This window comes from Rhincodon typus, chromosome 8 (genome assembly GCF_021869965.1).
Source record: "Rhincodon typus isolate 14 chromosome 8, sRhiTyp1.1, whole genome shotgun sequence".
NCBI classification, from domain to species: Eukaryota; Metazoa; Chordata; class Chondrichthyes; order Orectolobiformes; family Rhincodontidae; genus Rhincodon; species Rhincodon typus.
The window spans coordinates 14842532-14862688 of NC_063339.1; the positions used below are offsets into that span (position 1 = coordinate 14842532).

The 20157-nt window shown below is 41.5% G+C and overlaps 1 protein-coding gene across 1 annotated transcript in view; it reads left to right on the plus strand.

The window, feature by feature from the left end:
• The window catches only part of ylpm1 (YLP motif containing 1), a 117766-nt gene that overhangs the window by 50776 nt on the left and 46833 nt on the right, over positions 1-20157 (plus strand). The window contains exons 7-13 of the mRNA XM_048599915.1: positions 8-2658; positions 7586-7700; positions 8370-8595; positions 12111-12200; positions 13191-13362; positions 14336-14484; positions 18737-18882. Of these exons, the coding sequence (XP_048455872.1) occupies positions 8-2658; positions 7586-7700; positions 8370-8595; positions 12111-12200; positions 13191-13362; positions 14336-14484; positions 18737-18882 (3549 nt within the window). The remainder of the gene's footprint in view (positions 1-7; positions 2659-7585; positions 7701-8369; positions 8596-12110; positions 12201-13190; positions 13363-14335; positions 14485-18736; positions 18883-20157) is intronic.

Below are 20157 nucleotides of genomic sequence, written 5' to 3' on the forward strand. Positions count from 1 at the left end.
CGGCCAGGGGAGTAATCGCTTTGGCGGCCAGGGGAGTAATCGCTTTGAGGGCCAGGGGAGTAATCGCTTTGACGGCCAAGGGAGTAATCGCTTTGATGGCCAGGGACCCACTGGTCGCTTTGATGGCACAGGGCACAGAGGTCGCTTTGAGGGCCCAGGCCCAGGTGGTCGCTTTGAAGTCCCAGGCCCCGAGAGTCACTTTGAGGGACCCGGACCCGGAGGACCCTTTGATGGTCCAGGACACCGGGGCCGCTTTGAGGGCCCTGGACACGGGAATTGCTTTGAGGGTCAAGGACCCAGGAATCGCTTTGAGGGCCAGGGTCCCGAAGGTCACTTTGAGGGCCAGGGTCCCGGGGATCGCTTTGGAGGCAAGGGCCCCGAGGATCATTTTGGGGGCCAGGGCCCCGGGGATCGCTTTGGGGGGCAAGGCCTCGGGGATCGCTTTGGGGGCCAGGGCCCCGGGGATCGCTTTGGGGGCCAGGGCCCCGGGGGTCGCTTTGGGGGCCAGGGCCCCGGGGGCCGCTTTGAGGACCCTGGCCGCGGGGGCCGCTTTGAGGACCCTGGCCGCGGGGGTCACTTTGAGGGCCCCGGCCGCGGGGGTCGCTTTGAGGGCCAGGGCCGCGGGGGTCGCTTTGATGGCCTGGGCCGAGGGGGTCATTTTGAGGGCCCCGGTCGGGGAGGCCGCTTTGAGGGCCAGGGCCGGGAAGGTCGCTTTGAGGGCAAGACTCCAATCAATCATTTTGAGGGCCGGGGCCCTGGTATTCACTTTGAAGGCCAAGGTCCTGGAGGGCATTTTGAGGGCCAAGGCCCTGGACCTCATTTTGAGGGGCCAAATCAAGGAAGGCACTTTGAAGAACAGGGTTCAATGGCCCGTTTTGAAGGCCAGGAACGAGGTGGCCGCTTTGATAGCCTGCATCCGGGGGCTCGTTTTGAAGGCCACTCAGCTGGTCATGGGCAACGTTTTGATGGTTATGGTACATCATCACATTTTGATGCCCAGGGCCAGTCCTTTGAAGGTCCTGGTGCAGCCCAGTGGTTTGAGCATCCAGGTCAAGGGCAGCATCTTGAAGGCCAGGGACCAGAACAGTCCCTTGAAAGCCAGGGACAAGGGCAACATCTTGAAGCCTCTGGTGCAAAGTTTCATGGTTCACAGTTTGACAGCCCGAAGGGGCCAAGATTAACTGGGCCCCGTGGGCATTTCCCCACTGGACCTTGTGTGTCTGGTCCAAGACCCAAAGGCCTTCAGGTTACAACTGAACAAATCGGACAAAGTTTAAAAGTGCCCCAGTCTTCTCATCCATCATTAGAACAAGTTGAGGATCAAACAAAACACGCTGGAGTCCAGGAGCAAGAGACAGCAGCTGTAGGCAAAGATGTAAAACAAAATACTGATAAAGTATCACCAGCTTCAGTGGAACATAAAGATGAAAAAAGTCTTTCCCATACACCATTGGCTGCTACAGGTCATAAAAATTCAGATTCATCTGGAACTAAAGATTTGAAAAAAAATGTTGATTTATCTAAATCACATGAAATTCAGAAGAGAAAAGATAGTTCTGAGTCAGCAACTTCTTCAGTAACTATCACTCAGGACCAGAAAGATCCAGTTGTGCAAAGTGCATCTAAAACACTGCCTTCCAACTCATCATCTGCTGCAAAGGCTGTATCTGAGAAATCAGAGCCAAAAAATGTAGACGCCAATAAAAGGTTTGAATCTGTACCATTGCATCCAAGTAATGACCGAGCAAAAGGCCCAGAGCATCGGCAACACGTTGGCAAAGATTATTCCTCTATCCGCAAAAATGATGTTGATAGTAATAAAAATGGCCCAGAAATAAGGCCATTGCTACATCACAGGATGGAAGTACAGGGACATTGGCATCAGGAGGAAGGTAGACCTTTGGATGATCATTTCTCTGGAACAAGGGGAGGTTCAGCTTTTGAAAGAGAGAGAACTCTGTCTTGGGAAAGGGGAAATTGGACTGACACTGGTTCAGACTTTTGGGATGAAAGGGATCCATTTAGACGAGAGGAGTGCTCACTTCTTCGGCGACCACCTCTGCCTCATGAAATTTTAGACAGAAGGGAAATTCGAGCTCCCCATCAAATTGAAGTGTTTGACAGAGGCTTTGACAGAGAATTTGACAGGAGTGGAAGGTCACGTGAACATGGGTTTAGCAGAGACAATGAACATGATAGAGAATACTTCCACAGACAACGGGAAGAATGGGACCTTCGTGGTTCTCCTTTACACCCACGGCCAGATAGATGGAGAGAGGAGTCTTGGAGGGATGAAAAGGAACGGGGCTACCATCATGAACAAGAACGGGAGATGTGGGGTCCAGACTATGCAGAGAGGCCAGACTGGAGGAGGGATGAACGTGATTATCCTCCAGAAAGGCTTGGATGGCAGAGAGAACAGATGGATGAAAGAAGATATACAGATACAGACAACAGGCGGTTACCCTTTGACAATTTGCGAGAGATGCCGTCACAGACTGGTCCTGTTCGTGCACCTGTTCCACCTGAACAGCCACCAGTGCCTTTCTCTGAAAAGCCTATGGTAGACCAAACACCCGGTGAACAAAATATAGTTGCATTGTCAGAAAGAGAACATGAAATCATCTTGAAAGCAGCGCAGGAACTGAAATTATTACGGTAAGTGGCATTTTTTGTATAGTACATAGATTTCTATATATCGTTATATAATGTAGTCGGGTAATAGAAGCCATTGAGAAAAGGTCAAGCTCTTAGCTCATTTCCCATCACAACTGAGCCAGTGTAGTCCAAGCCAGAATGGTGTGTTTTTTTTATCCATTTTAATACTCCGGGTTTGTGAGGGAAGAAGAAAGGTCTTGTTAGTAAGTGTGCAGATGGAAAGATCTATTGAGGATATAATCTATGTTTGCTGTTAATGAAATTAATTAGCCTAGTGATGTTTACTGTACACATTGAGAGAGTACTTGGTAATTAATTTGGGAACCACATTCCAGCAGAAGCAGTATCTTGAGGAGAAGACAGGAAATTCTGGGGTGGGTGGGGAAGATAGATCGGTTAAGAGAATTACTTATCGAAAGCTTTTAAATTACATGTTAGTATTTGTTTCTCTTGCTGACAAGAATTTTACAGTGGTTTGACATAAATTGATCAAGTTCTCATTTGTCTTCTACCAAATCAATTTTTGAGCTGTTTTCTGTAATTTCATAAATCACCAAATTCACATGTGGAGCAATATCAAATGGGATTTTCAACTTGAAGTTAATTATTTAATTGTCTACCTCATCCATTATTTTAGTCATTCCCTCAAATTTGCCTTTGTAGTTTAGGGTTAGTTTCAACACAAGTCAGTACAAGGGAAATTATTCTGATACTTTGAGTAATCAAAATAGATTTTCAGAAAGTGATGCAAGACATGACTTATATTTACTTAGGGCTCTTTATAAAGTGCAACATTAGCATTGTTTACTGGACTAGTAATCCAGAAGCCCGGACTGATGGTCTGAAGATATTGGAATTGCTCTAGTAGCTGGAGAATTTTAACTCAATGAATTAAATAATACACATAAAGCTAATAGCAGCAATATGGCCACAAAACTACCCGATGAATGCAAAATCTGTTTGGTTCATGAACATCTTTTTGGAAAAGAAATCTGCTGCCAGATGTGGCTCATATGTGACTCCAGATCCCCATTAATTTTGTTGACTCTAAACTGTTCTCTAAAATGATCCAACAAGCCACTCAATTATATCAAACTACTTCAGAAATTTGTTTAAGAAAATAAAGCTGGACAGATCACCTAGCATTACCCTAAGCATCTGACAAAGAAACACCCATCTTCAGTTAATCCTACAAAGTTCTACATGTAGAAATTTGTGCCAACATTGGGAGATAAATCCATCATCAACCTGATGAAGATATGATTCTGAGAGTTTGACTTTCAGCTAATCTCCTGGACCCTAACATTATCATTTCTGGGTATGTTCTGTCCCATTGGCAGGTGGCTGCATAGGCCTATACTCTTGGGAAGGAGTGATGTCATGCAGTCATACAGAGTCAATGGCATCAGTCCAAATGTGAGGAAGAAAATGTCCTATTGATTATCACTAACTGCTCTCCCCATTAAGTACAGAGTCAGTACACTTCTATACTCCAGATCTTTTAGAAGAACCACTGAAGTTAGCAAGAGCACAGAATATACTCTGGGTGGAGACTTCAATACCCAACCCCAAGAATAAGCTCTGTAGCTCCACTACTGGCCAAGGTGGCCTAATCATGAAAGGTGTAGTTGCCAGAGTGAGCCTAGCATTATTTCAATGCTAGTAGGAGTGACCACTTTCTTGTGGAAATGTAATACCTCACCATTTTAGTCTGAAACTACCGCTGCACAATATAAATTATGTTCAGAATAGACCTTGCATTTTGACGGTTTTACAGAAGCTATCGGCAGGAACAGAATTGTGTCCCTCCGTAATCTAACCTCATTCCCTGGCAAGAATCTCATTCTGCCATTACCATGAATCCAGAAGACGAACCCTGGTTATTCAGATTTGTTAGAAGCATACCAGAAACAGCACCATACTTACAAAAAAATGAGGCATCAACCTGGTGGAACCAACAACACGGACCATGTGTGAACAAGAAATGGATGCTAAGCAATCCCATTATAGGCTGAAGCTCTCCATTCATGTTGCATCCAGTTATGAACGGTGATGGTGGGCAGTTAAATAATTGACAGGGGGAATAGGCTGTATAAATGTTCCCATCTCAATGGTGGCAGAGCCCAGTTCATGACTGACAAATGCTGAGTGGATGATCCAATTCTGACTCCTCCAAAGGTCATCAGGATCATGCATGCCAGTCTTCAACCGATGCAGTTCACTCTGTGATATTGAGACATGATTGAATACATTAGATGCAGCAAAGCGTTATGATCCCATCCTTAATTGCCCAGAGGGCAGTTAAGAGTCAACCACATTGCTGTAGGTCTGGAGTCACATGTAGGCCAGACCAGGTAAGGATGGCTGTTTCCTTCCCTAAAGAACATCAGTGAACCAGATGGGTTTTTCCCGACAATCAGCAGTGGATTTTTATGATCATCATTAGACTCTTAATTCCAGATCTTTTATTAAATTCAATTTCCACCATCTGCCATGGTGGGTTTTGAACCCGGGTCCCCAGAACTTTATCTGAGTCTCTGGATTAACAGTCCAGTAATAATACCACTAGACCATCACCTACCCTAACAACATCCTGCCTCGAGTATTCCAGTGCCCACCACAGTTCTTTATCCTAGTTAAACTGTCCAGTACAGGTACAACACTGGCATCTGCCTAACAAAGTGAAAAGTTATTCGTGTATGACTGGTCAACCAAAAGCACAACAAATTCATTCTGCTGATTATCACCATCCCCATCATTAATCCATGTCAAAGTGAGCAACATGTTGACTGTTAAATGACAATTACTCACCAACAATCTGATTATTGATACTCCGTTTAGATTCTGAATGGTCCACTTAGCTCCAGCCCCCGGATCCAAACATGGACAGAATCATTAAATTCTAGAGGTGGCGTCAAAACTGCATTTGACGAAATATGGCAAATTTGGAGTCAGTGGCAATTGGAGGGATGGCTAGCTAGCACACAGGACGATGTTTGTAGTTGTTTGAGGCCAATCATCTCAGTTAAACGGTGCTTTTCCAGAAAATCTCTGGTTAGTATCAGAGGCCCATTCACCTTCAACTGCTTCATAAATGTTCTTCCTTCCATCATAAGGTTAGATGTTGAGTTTAACAGAGTTCAGTTGAATTCCCAGCTCCTCAGATATCGAAGCAGGTAGTGCATACATACAGCAAGACCTGAGCAACATCTGGTCTTGGGTTAATGAATGGCAAATCCAATTGAATTGAATTAGCTTTATTGTCACATGTACTGAAATGAGTACAGTGAAAAGTTTATAATTCACCACTTGCAGCACCATCTTAAGTACAAAGATACCTAGGTACAACCCTCAGTTACAGAACAGAGAAGTGTTTAAGAATAAAAAGTTACATTACTGCTATACACAGTACAACCATAGTTCAGAAAACAAGAAGCAAAGTTAAAAAGACAGACATCACGGTCTCTCTCCAAAGGCTGTCCACAGCAGAGAAACACGGAGGCTACCACGTCCGTACTGGGCCGCTGGTCACTGGTGTTTCCACTTCAGTCACTGCAGCCACGCTCCGCTACCCCTGCTCCTGCATCAGGCTGCCGCCACCACCACCCTCTGCACTGGGCCGCTGGTTGTCTGCGTCCCCAGTTTGGGTTGCTGCCGTCCCTGCTTCAGGTCCTGGTTGCCGGCATCCTCATTCTGGCTGTTGGAATCTCCACCGACCCCGTTTCGGAAGCTGGGCCCAGGTGTCTGAGGCCAAGAGAGGGAGATCAAGAAGAAAAAGAATGGGCGGAGCAGAGGAGCTCTGGCTGGAGCTTCCTACTCTGCCACATCTGTCTGGAAGTTCGGTCGATCAATTACTAACTCCAGCTAAAGAGAATCTAACTACATTCCCTTGATATTTAATACCATTACAATTACTGAGTTGCTGGGGAAATTCCTGGCTATTTATTGTTGTATAAAAAAGTTACCTGGAGCAGACACACAGCAACCACACACTCCCCATCCATGCAACCCTGCCCACACACGCACTCTCACACTCACTCTCAATATCAACAAAGCTCCTCAGGAGTCTGACATAATGTTCTGCACTTGCCTGGATGAATGCAGGTTCAATAACATTCCCAAAACTTGACATTATTCAGAAGAAAACAACTTGATTTGTATCCCATCTATCATCATAAAAGTTCACTTCCCCTCAACCCCACCAACAATGTAATCCATACCATTGATGAAACGCAGTGTTACAATTTGCTGAGGCTTCTGGTGGCATCTTCTGAGTACAAAACTTCTACCTAAAAGGGCAGCATTCCCACAAGAACACCATAAACATGGATATTTCCCTTCAATTTGCTGCTTTTAAAAATCAGGTTTCTAGCTTTACAAAGAAATAATAAGAAAAACAGAATGCTTAGAAATTAGGAAGGACTGAGAGAAGGTTTATTTGAATGGGTGGATTGAGAGAATTTTTAAGGGGAAAGAGAAAGATATGAGTTGGCAGAGAGGAAAAGAGCAGTGCCTAAGTCACTAAAGACTGAAAAATAACAAGTGTTTGCCTTCTTTTATATTCCACTTTAATTGCCTTTGATCTTTTAGAACAATTAATTGATTGGATATTTGAGCTTTCCTTAAATGGTATCAGGAACATTGAAATTAAGATAATCTTGGACCAGATGCACCTAGGACAATAGTTAAGAGGAAATGCAATCAGAAGTCAAAAGATGTGTTCTATCTCCTGTTCTTAATGTACCTAAAACTGTATAGGTGTTCTCATACAATCATGTTGCATGAGTATTCCTTTATTAAAGGATCAAGCATCGCGTCAGGCACACTAGATTATGATAATCTATTTTCCAGAGTCTGTCAGTAATATCATTGTCTCCTTCACCAGAGTTATACATTCTTTTAACTTTGCTGCTTGTGACAATTTCAGTGAGCTGCAAGAGATTGAGAGAGTACCTCTTCTTCCGAGTAAAACTGATTCAACAGGAATTCCTCCTGTAATGCAAGATTATCAGAATACTAAAACTGGTCAAGACTTTTACAAGGTAAGGAAATAGAACTGTATAGTACCATATTTAATTGACTAATATTTACACAAATAGATTTTTCTGCACCATATTGGGAAATTGAATTGCATATCATTTTGTTATCTTCAGTAACCTCACAGACATGGTTCATAGACAGCTGTACAAGACCATCGTTGAAATGCAAATCATATTCCATACATTATGGTACATTCTGTGTAATCTTTGTCCTTTTTTTGGTTTGAGAAAGGAAGACTTGATGATCTCTTAGCATGCTGTTCTATATTCATTTGTGCACTGATAAATGAAAGGTCTACCATTTTGAACTAAAGTTAAATCAGACTTAGTAAGAATGGTTGGTTCCTAAACATGGAGGTTGTTAATGAACTAACTGAACTTTCACAATTGTCTGATAGCTTTTGTGTCAATGTTTTTCTGGTGCCATGCTGCAAATGACCAAATTTATCAGTAGAATTTGAGCAAGTGACCTGGTAGCTGCCAATTCAGTATCGGTCTTGAGTGATAAACCCTCCACTTTTTCCCTACTTTGTATTATAGCGAGGCACTTTACGTAATTTACCTTGGTCAAGGGTCAATAAACATTATGTTCTATTATGTCGTTTTGATATTATTAATGATGAGCAATTGTCCTCTGTCCACCTCATCACCACCTTCTTATTGCTGTTGTAGGATATGTCAAGCAATGAAAGCTCCTTACTTGGCCCTGTACCACCTGAAAATCCCATCCAGTCCGAGCGTTGGGACACAGATACGTTCCATGGTTTGTGGGACTCAGGAACTGAACCCAAAAATCCTGATTCCAATTATGCTTACAGTGAACCTTCGCCTGTCTCTACCAATTCACTGAACAAACAACCACCTATTCAGAAAACTGTTGATTATGGACACGGGCGTGGTGAGTGTGAAATCAACATCAGCATTTACTATGGGACTAAAATATTGTTAAAAATCGGAACATGCTTCACAGGCATGAACTTGAGACTAGATTTGTTACCAAGCTTGCATGTGTTATTTGAACAGATAAAAAAATCTTGGTCAACAAGGTAGATGATGAGGAATGCCTTCAGAAAAGGCAGAGAGGTTTAGCATGAGAATTCTAAAGACTCTCACTCGGGCAGCTGTAAGATTGGCTGTCACTCGTGGACATTTAAAATACAAGGATAAGCAGAGGATAGCATTCTAGGAGCACAGAGACCTGAGGTTATGGGATTGGAACAGGTTATAGAGATTCGGAGGGTTAATACAGTGGAGAGATTGGAAAATGAGGCTGAAAATTTTAAAGTTCAGCTGCTGCTGGACTGGGTGCCAGTGTTGAATCAGCAAAAATAGCATTATCAAAGCACAGCACTAGGTTTAAATGAGGATGCGAGCAGCATGTTTTAAATGTACATATACGGGGTGTGTTATGAGAGGCCTGCTAAGAGAGCATTGGAATCATTGAGTTGAGAAATAACAATTGCTTCCAGTTTGAAGCTTGGATGCACAAGGAGCAGATTATCTGTCTGTATTCACACATCGTTTGCTCAGGGAAATGAGGGATTTTTATTCGTTCCTTTTCAAAAGTTTATGTCACGCACCATTCATGGCTGAAATGATAGATGTATGCTGATGTAGTAGTTACTCGAAGTGTGACTGTGGTTTGATTGAGTTTGTGCTTCTTGTACCATCTGGTTTCTATTTTTTGGAATTGCTATTGTTATTTGAATATATAAGATTGGAAGCTGCCATATTGCAGTTACACAAGTTAGTTTGTAGCTACTACTTTGGAAATGTTGCATTGGAGCTGTACATATCAGCATTTGCTTGCAGCTTCAATATAGCAGCTTCTGTTCTGAGGAAGGGTCACCAGACCCAAAATGTTAACTCTAATTTTTCTTCACAGATGTGCCAGACTTGCTGAGCTTTTCCAGCGATTTCTGTTTTTGTCCAATATAGTATATCTTTGCTTATTTGAGAAGTTACCCAAAACGCAGCAGTTCCAGCAATTTTCTGGTCTTCATAATGGTGCCCCAAAACTGTGAGACCTTGGTCTCGGCTCCGCTGTCTACAGTTGGATCCTCAGCTTTCTGACCCATCGGCCACAATCAGTGAGGAGAGGCAACTGCACCTCCTCCACAATAACACTCGGCACTGGGGCCCCCCAAGGATGTGTGCTCAGCCCCCTACTGTACTCCCTATACACCTACGACTATGTTGCCAAATTTCGAATGAATGCCATCTACAAGTTCACTGATAAAACCACTGATAAAAATGGGACGGATATCTGACAACAACGAGTCAAAATACGGAAGGGAGATAGAGGGCTTGGTGACATGGTGTAATGAAAACAATATGTCTCTCAAAATCAGCAAAACTGAAGAACTGATCATCGACTTCAGAAAGAGGGAAGGAGAACAGGCCCCCTTTCTCATCAACGGAACTGAGAGTGAGAGGGTGAAGAGCATGAAGTTCCTCTGAGTGACGATAACCGACAGACAGCCAGTCTTGGACTTCCCTCGTAGATGAGACTATCGAGAAGGCACAGCAACGCCTCTTCTTCCTCAGGAAATTTGGTATGTCCATAAGGTCCTTCACCAACATTCTGCTGATGGATCATTGAAAGCATACTGTCCAGGTGCATAACAGCCTGCTATGGCAACTGCTCTGCCCAGGACTGGAACAAACTACAGAAGGTTGTGTGCACAGCCCAGATCATCACAGAAGCCAACCTTCCTTCCATGGAATCTATTTACAAGGCTCGTTGGCTGCCTTTCCTCGGCAATGTCATCAAAGACCCATCGCACCCTGGTAATGACCTCCTACAATCTCTTCCGTCAGGCAGGAGATACAGAAGCCTGAGCGCGCACACGAGCAGGTTCAGAAATTTCTTTTCAGCCGTTATCAGACTGACGAATGGACTGTAGCCTCAAATAATGTAACCTGTATGCCTCGAAGACTTTTTGATCTGTACATCCTTTGCTTACTGTGATCTGCCTGTGCCGCTTATAAACAAAGCTTTTCACTGTGTTTCAGTACACGTGACAATAAAATTAATCAATCAACTTACTTCATGTGTATTCTGTATAATGTTATAAATCTGACCTGATTATTCAGTTAATGTTCCGAGTTCAATATGACTCTTCATTACTGAAGGAGATTACAAAATAGTTTTTATACTTTTTGCACAAACAGGGCTGCCCTGGCAGACCCAGCATTTCAGCCTGTTCCAGACCCCAAAAGCATTTTGCCCTATCTTGATTCTATTTTTCTTCCATCTTGTTAAGTCTCTTCACATTTACATTTGTTAGTCTTCTGATTTTTTGTTGGTTCCACAGTAACGGTTTTCTGGCCCTAGCTATCATCTTTTCACCATGGATGTATAATCCCTCTACACATCCACCTCCATCAAGACGGTTTTAAGGCTCTCTACCCACTACTTCCTTGAAAAGAGGCCTGAACAAACTCCATCAACCACCAATGTCATTCACCTGACTGAGTTCATCGCTACTTTGAACAGTTTTTCTTGTTAATTTCTTAAAAGATTAATGATGTCAGTAAGATACGGCCTTCCTTTCAGAAGATCATGCTAACAATCCTTGATTAATTCGTGCCTTTCTAAGTGACAATTCATTCTGCCTTTTAGAATTAGATGTAATCATTTGCCCACCACCATCGTCAGACTATGACAAATAATCATTTAGCCTATACTTGCACCCCTTCTAAATAATTGTGGGACATGTGCCAAATTTACACGGGACCTGCTGGCACTTCAACCATTTGTAGATGAGTTTAAAGCTTTCTGTTGGAGGTAAGAATAAAGACCGAGCTGAGATTCAAGCTCACATTCAACTTTTTATATAATAGGCTCTTCAAACAATTGAACAATCATGCCTAAGTATGGTGACTATTTCCCACAAACTTCTTTTTAGCTAGATTATTAATTAACCTTTTCTTTTTGCACAAAATAACTTGATCCATAGTTGGTTCCTCAACACATTGCTCCAGAAACACTTCTTATGTGCACTCCAGGAATTCATCCTTTACAGCGTGTGTGCTGATTTGGTTAACCTAGTCTTTCTACATTGAAGTCACCCATTATAACTGTCTTACCCATGTTGCATACAACAGCAATTTCCTGATTTATATTAATCACGGCTTTCTGGTCAATTTAGAGAATGCCACTAGTTTGATTTGTGGTTTAAAGTTGTTTTTGACGGTTCTTCCATCAAAAAAAAATTGGTACTATAATATTCCGCCAGTTCAACAAAGTTCAGCTTTACTAGCTGCTGTGATGAGATGGTGCAGATGTGTGGAGACCTGATGAAATGAAAGGTTACAAAACTCTTGGTTCCAAATTTTGGTGCTGTGGATTTCATTTACTAAGAGTTTACTTTTAAGCTAAGTTTTTAAAAAGTGATATTCTATTTTCAGAGGTAGGAGGCGGAAGAATTGAGCAGATCCCTTATGGAGAACGAGTTTCACTCGGTCCTGAGCCAATGCGAGAACGGATGTATGATAAAGGTAGTACAAACTGCAATTATGCGGTACCTGTCATGACTTCATAACTCCCAAAGCATTTTACAAGTAATGAAGTACAAGAGTAATTATCCATTCTAATTTAGTGATTAGATTTTTAAAGTTTCATTTTGAAAAATTTCATTTTGAAAAAGAATTACTCATGAATCAGTTTTTTTGGGTACATTTAGCGTTACATTTTCCTTTTCATTTAATTCTCAAATATCTATTACAAGAGTGACATTAGCGTTTGGAAAAGAGGCAAGTAGTTTTTGTTGGATGGAAAGAAAATAGAATTGAGTTTTCTAGAAAGGGAATGGTTTTCTAGTTCTTTCGTAGTCTTATGTGTTTTCCTTCAATGTCATAATGACCGTGGCTCTTTAAAATGTTGTCTAGCATAATTCAAGTTACAAGAGTAAACCAGTAGCATTTTGGTTCCTAATATTCATCTATTTAGTAATTGGTACCAGACAAGAGCAAACAAAATAGAAATGGTGCTATTTTGAGACTACCCTTGTGATGTGACTGTTTCTTCACTGATGATGATGGGCCAGGGTGCATTTGTTTTGCAGTGTTTTGAGTACTGATTGGCACTTATGTGTGTGTAACTCCAGTTAGTTGGCCCTAAAAGAAAATGTTCTCTGAGAAGCCCTGTGAGCAAATAGGTTTTCAAAAATTATAACCTTTTCACTGACTATGTGAAAGGATCCTCTGATTAAGTACTATCTACTACTAACAGTTGCTCAGAAGTTTCTTCCACTTTAAGTAGTCATAATCATGGTAACATTTGCTGATGTTTTTAACATTACCATAACTATAAGCAGTGTTTAAGTAATGTTCATCTCCTTTCATGCAGGCAAGCTTATTACTTCTTGCCATTTGTCCCAGTGATGTCATCAGTCGCCAGTTTGACTAAAAACAACTTGAGGAATTCACTAAAAATAAATGGTCAAATGGTCTTTAGATTTCACAGAAAAGTGATGTTCTCCCATTTAGATTCTCTAGGTCCTCGAGATCGTTATGGGGAGCGAGAGTCATTTTTGGAAAGAAGAGATCCATTCTTGGATCGGAGAGACTATGATAGAGAGCGTGACCTATACAGGGACAGGTCAGTGGGAGATTACGAGAGGGAAGGATTTGAGCGTGAGCGATTTGGGCGCGAGGATAGGTAAGCATTAGACCTGAATTAAAATGTCATAATGTAAATTAAAGGTTAGTGTGATGAGGAAGTGTTTCTGCTTTGTGGCATGTCAGTTTGCAGTGGCAGCCAAATGCAGCACCAAACCTCCCAAATCATGTTCAAACAGCTGTAAAGGTAATACCACCACTGTCCCATTGGACCATAAGCTACTCTGTCATGAGAAGGAGGTGACTAGTGGTGATTTAACTTGGAGGGGCTCATCACACCTTTGGCAACAGGAGAAGTTGAGAAGGAGGGTCTTTCATGTTAACCTTAGCAGGTGTGGGAAATTGAACCCAACTGTTTGCATCACGCTGCACTGCAAACCAGTAGGAGAGACATTGGCCTAGTGGTATAATCACAAAAGTATAATTCCAGAGGTAATGCCCTGAGGATACAGTGTCAAATCCCATCATAGCAGATGGTGGAATTTGAAATCAGTTTAAAAAATCTGGAATGAAGGGCATAATGATTATCATTAATCCATTGTCAATTGTCAGAAAAACCCATCTGGTTCACTAATACCCTTTAAGGCAGGAAACTGCCATCCGGACCTGGTCTGGCCTACTTGTGACTCCAAACCCACAGTGAAGTGGCCTGCCTTCTGGCCAGTTAGAGATGGGCAATAAATGCGGGCCTAACCCACATTCTGAGAATGAATTTAAAAAAAAAACACCGAGACTTAGTTAACTAATGCCCTCAAACAGGTGTAAGCCATGCACCGATGTCACACTGTTTCACCATATCATGCCTGTGTGCAATGTATGATTAATATATATTCATCTTTATTGATTGTGAATAATAACACTGATAATCATAGATTTATTTAAAGTGATATTTTATTGGCATTTATCAAAACAATGAAATGATTGTGAGGGGAGATGTTTTTTGCTTCCCATTCTGTAGAGGAACCCGGTTCTCTTTTGTTCTTTGAGTTAAGGAAGATTCTTTCCTCTTGCAGAATGTCTCATGGCCCATCCACTCGTTCAAGTGGATATCACAACTATCCAGACAATAAGGATCACTTCAACCGAGGGGGTTTTGAAAGACCACAGTTTGATCGCTTATCTGATCGACCACCGTTTGATCACCCTCCTGGTGGTTTTGGAGGTATTTGAATTTATGTGATTCACACAATTATTTATGTGCCAGTCAGATTAACTGTGGATGGTTTTACCAAATTGATCATCACAGCATTGAAATGAGTGTTGGCATATTGGAACAGGTAATTGTGATAATATCTATATCCAAGCACAATATCATCTTGCTGCCGGTCTCTGAATATCAGAGGGTGGTAAATTGAATTGAATAGCATGATTGAAATTTGAATATTGTGGGTAGATTGAATTATGCTGGGGATTCCTGTGCATTGGAATCAAAGAAGTTATCTGACAAAATTCTGAAGGAAAGCCTTCAAACATCTGCTTTTTTGCTGTTTATGTATAAACATGGCATCTACAACTTCAGAATAAATCCATTGGGGTATTACTGATTTTTAGTTTTGGTTGAAGATTAATAATTTCTGTCTTTCTTGTGGTCCTCTGTTGTGTTGAAATGAGAAAATAGCAGATATTCCCATTATTCATAACCTACTGTATTTTAGAGCTTTACTCTACACTATTCTATACACTAGAAATAGAATCAGGAACAGACCAAATAGTCTGTCAAACCTGCTCTGCCATTCAATATAATCAAGGTTAGGCATAGACTTATCTCTACTTTTCTGTTTGCAGTCTTATCCCTTGATTTCTTAAGAGACAAAAAAAATTGTCTATCCCAGCATGAAATGTATTATATCATGGGCCTTCACAACTGCTGAGGCAGAGTATTGCAAAGTTTTACCACCCTTTGAATGAAGTAGTACCTTCTCACCTCAGTCCTAAATGATTGGCCTCTAATCCTGAGACTGTGTTCCCATTTTTTAATTTTCCTAATCAATGGAAACAATCTTTTAGTGTCTACCCTGTCAAGCTCCTTCAGAATCTTGTATGTTTCAGTGAGATTGCTTCTCATTCTTCTAAACTCCAGAAAGTATTGGCCCAAGGGATGCATTGGTTTTAATTTTTCCAAAAAAATCATTGGATTCTGGAGAAGTACCAGAGGATTAGAAAACTGCTAACGTGATACCTACGTGCAAAAAGGGAGGGAGGCAAAAACATGGCTAACAGTAGGCCAATTAGCATATCATCTGCTTTGGAAAAGTATTGGAATCAGTTGTTAAGGAAGTAATCCAGAACATTTACAAAATCAGAATATAATCAAGCAGAGTCAGCATGGCTTCACGTCTGACTAATTTATTGAAATCTTTCGAGGAAGCCTTAACCAGAATGGATAGAGGGGAACCAGTAGATGTGTTGTAATTGGACTTCCAGATGGTGTTCAACAAGTTACCTCATGAAAAGGTTAAGTCATAAGATTAGAGCCCACAGGGTTGGAGGTGGAAGGTTGGTTGGCATGGAAGGTGAATTGCCTAATGGGTTGGAAACAACAAGTGGGGATAAAGGGTTCGTTGGTGACCAATGACCAGTAGGATCAATTCTGCAACCACAACTATTTACAATATATGTAATGACTTGGGGGAAAGACATGAGTGTACTGTAGCCAAATTTGCAAACAACACAAAAATAGGTGGAAGAGCAGGTTGTGTGAGGGAAGCAAACAATTTACAGAGACATATTGATAGGTTAAGTAAGTGAACAAAAAGTTGGCGAATAAAATATAATGTCTGATTGTGTGAAGTTAACTGTTAGCATTCCATGGGCAAATGCTCCCAAATCGCTCTGAATGTTAATACTTGAAAGTTTCATATTTCTCAAAAAAATTCTGCTTTTCTAGTCTTGTGACCAAAGTAAATAATTACACATTCCCTCATGATATATTCCATCAGCAGTTTTGTTGCCCACTCAACCTGTCTGTGGCTCTTTGTAATCTGTGTTCATCCCGCCATTTGCCATTTTGCCTCTTTTCGTGTCAGCCACACGTTGAAATGCATTGCTCTCTATCTGTTGATTTTGGAAGGGAGAACAGAAGAACAGAATATTATTTAATTGGAAAGCAACTGCAGGAAACTGCAACACAAAGGGATTTGTGGGTACTTCTACATGAAACACAGAAAGCTAACGCACAGGTGCAGCAGGTAACTAGAAGGCTAATGGAATGTTGGCCTTTATTTCAAGGAGTTTGGAGGTTGAGAGTAGGGATATCTTGCAGAAACTGTACAAGGTGCTGGTGAGACCATAGCTAGAGTGCTGTAAGCAGTTTTGATTCCCTTATTTAAGGAAATATATAATTTCATTGAAGGCAGTTCAGAGAAGGTTCCCTGAAGTGACATATGATATGGAGGGATTGTCTTAGGAGCAAAGGCTAAACAGTTTGAGCCTGAGATGAGAAGGAATTTCTTCTCGGATATTGAAAGTCTTTGGAACTCCTTGCCATATAGAGCTGTGTGGCAGAGTATTCATGTATGTTTAAGGTTGAGTTAGATGCTAGATCAGTCGTGGAATCATGTGTCACAGGGAAATTGCAGGAAAGTGGAAAGTCGGATTAGCCCTGATTCTCTTGAATGGCGAAGCAGGTTTGAGGGGCTGAACAGCCCACTCCTTTTCCTGTTTCTTATTGGCTTGTGGCCTAGTGGTATCACTGGACTATTAATCCAGAGATCAGGTTATGTTCTGGGATATAGGTTTGAATTCCACCATAGCAGGTGGTGGAATTTTAGTTCAGTAAAAATTCAGAATTGAATCTAATCATGATCATGAAACTGTTACCACTTATTGGAAAAACCCATCTGGTTCCTTTGCAATTCGCAAAGGAAACTGCCTTCTTACCTGGTTTGGCCTACATGTGACTCCAGACCCTCAACAATGTTGTTGACTCTTAACTTCCCTCTAGGCAATTAGGGATGGAAAAGAAATGCTGGCCTAGTTAGCAACACCCATATCTTGTGAGTATTTTTTTAAAACTTGCTTGGCCCCCCCATCAAAGGTTAACCTCATCATTCCAGGGAGCAAGTAACTTGTCTAACCAGCCAAAACCAGTCCACCATCTACACGGCACAAATCAGGAGTGTGATGAAATATTTTCCACTTCCATCGCTAAGTGCACTTCCAAGGGCATTTAAAGTTCAGCAATATCAAGGACAATACCATGTGCTTGACTGGCACTCCATCAGCCACTGCTTTCACTGTCTCCACTACCAAAGTAGAGTGGTAGCAATGTGTCCCATAAGCATGTATGTTGTACTGCAGCATTTTATCAAGACTACTTCAACAGCACCTTCCAAACCCACAACTTTGATTATCTATAAGGACAAGGACAACAGATGTATGGGACCACCACCATCTGCAATTTCTTGTCCAAGTAATCCTGACTCTGAAATATATTGCTGTTCCTTCACTGTTGCTGGAGCAAGGATCTGGAACTTCCTCTGTAACAACCCTGTAGGTGTACCTACATCATATGGACTGCAGTGTTTCAAGAAGGTAGTTCACCACTACATTCTCCAGGCCAGTCAGGGATGGGCAGCCAATGCTGCCCAGCCAACAGTGCCTGTACTGCATAAAAGACCAAAAGAAAATGCTTGCTATGTCTTCATTTAACTATCTGCATTCTATGGGGAAATGCTCCCAAATCTCTCCGAACTTTACGTTTCACATTTTCAAAAAAAATCTTCTTTTCTAGTCTTATGACCAAGATAAATAATTTCACATTCCCTCATGATATGTTCCATTAGCAGTTTTGTTGCCCACTCACTTAACCTGTCTATGGCTGTTTGTGTCTTTCCCACAGTTTCTTTCCAGCTCGCTGTATGTCATTCACAGACTTAGATACGGCACTCTCTGTCTCTTAATTGAAGTCATTAACAAAGGTTGTAAAAAGCCACGGCCCAGCACTGATCCTTGTGGCACTCAACTGGTCACATTTAGTCTCTTTTACAATTTTTCTTTCCAGTTTCACAATCCTGACTATTGTTTTTTTTATTTCAAATCAAGCTGTTCAGAGATTTTGTTGCACACCTTTGGAGCAGCTGGGACTTGAACCAGTCCGGGGCTAGGGACACAGCCAGTGCGCCACGAGAGTATGATATTATGTCACCATATTTTTGCAACAATGAAAATCAAAATGTTATAAAATCTAGATGTGGTGTTACCATTCCATAAACCTATACGTTCAAGTTTTGTTAATTTTGAGTACTTGATTGTTTGGCATTGCAATTTTCTTTATCGTGCCCTGACTTTGGCAATAAGGATATTTTGCGTTTTGCAAAATTGCTCCGTTATCTGAATTGCAAACATGTCTTTGTAATGGTTTAGTAATCTAATACCAGTATCAGTGAAATGTTGTCTCTCACCAAACATTTTAGGTGAAAGACGGGGATACTCAGATGAACGGATTCCGCCCTCAGCCCCCCATCCATCACATCCTCCTCCACGTGTTGAAAAGAAACCAGAAAGTAAAAATGTTGATGATATTCTAAAAATGCCTGGCAGGCAGAGCCGGCCTGATAGGGTGAGTTATGTTTGTTTGCCTTTTGACTTCATTTGACTTGATCTTTCCATTTGTTTGATTTCTTGTTTGAAGAGGTGATACAGGCAGTTGGATGACGGTAGTGCTGTGATGTTGTGCATTTGATATGGCGCCTCATGGCAGGTTAGTTACAAATTTAGAAATGTTTGCAATTGATGCGTTCTTGGCAACATTGATTAGAATTTGGCTAAAAGATAAGACACAGAAGGTGGGTATCGATGAGCATTTCTCAGACTGGAGATGAGATGAAAGTGGTGATCCCCAGGGATTGGGACCTTTGCTTTTTCTGATTTAATAAACAATTTGGAGATGGGTATTGAAGGCAAAATCTCTAAATTTTGCAGGTGATACTAAGCTACGGAGAATAGTGAGTAGTGACGATGACACTGAGCGACTTCAGAGGGGCATTGACAAGTTAGCCAAATAGGCAGCCACCTGGCAGATGAATTTCAAAGCAGAGAAATGTGAGGTAATGCACTTGTTAGAAGAAACACTGAGACACAATACAGGCTCAATGGTACACCTTTGAGAGAAGTATAGGAGCAGAGGGAACTCAGGATTCAAGTGCTTAATCTCTGAAGGTGGCCAAGCAAGTTGAAACAGATGTTAAGAAAGTTTATAGGATCCTTGGGTTTATAAATAGAGACATACAGTATAAAAGCAAAGGAAGTGATGCTACACCTCTATAAATCATTGGTCAGACCATATTTAGAGTATGTATTCAGTTCTGTACACCATATTAAAGAGAGGATGTTAAAACCCTGGAGAGAGTGCAGAGGAGATTTACTACAATGATACCGAGAACAAGGCATTTTAGATACAAGGAAAGATGAGAAGGATTGGGCTATTCTCCTTGGAGCGAAGAAGATTAAGAAATAACCTTATTGAAGTGTTCAAAATTATGAACAGTTTTGACAAGGTGAAGGAGGATATTCTGATTCCACTCGTTAGTATGTCAGTACCAAGGGAGTCACAATTTCAAGATTGTCAGCAAGAGAACTAGGAGTCAGATGGGAGAAATTTGTTTATTCAGAGTGGTTAGGAATTAGAAGGCATTGTCTGGGAGAGCGATGGAAGCAAATTCCATGGGACGTTTCAAAAGATAGCTGGGTATATATTTGAAATTGATAAATTTAGATGGTTAGGGAGATAGGACTTGAGAATGAGACTAGCTGAGAAGCTCTTCTGAGATGGAATAGCCTCTTGTACTGTAAAATTCTATGATTAGATTTTAAGACTCTACTGATTACATGTAGC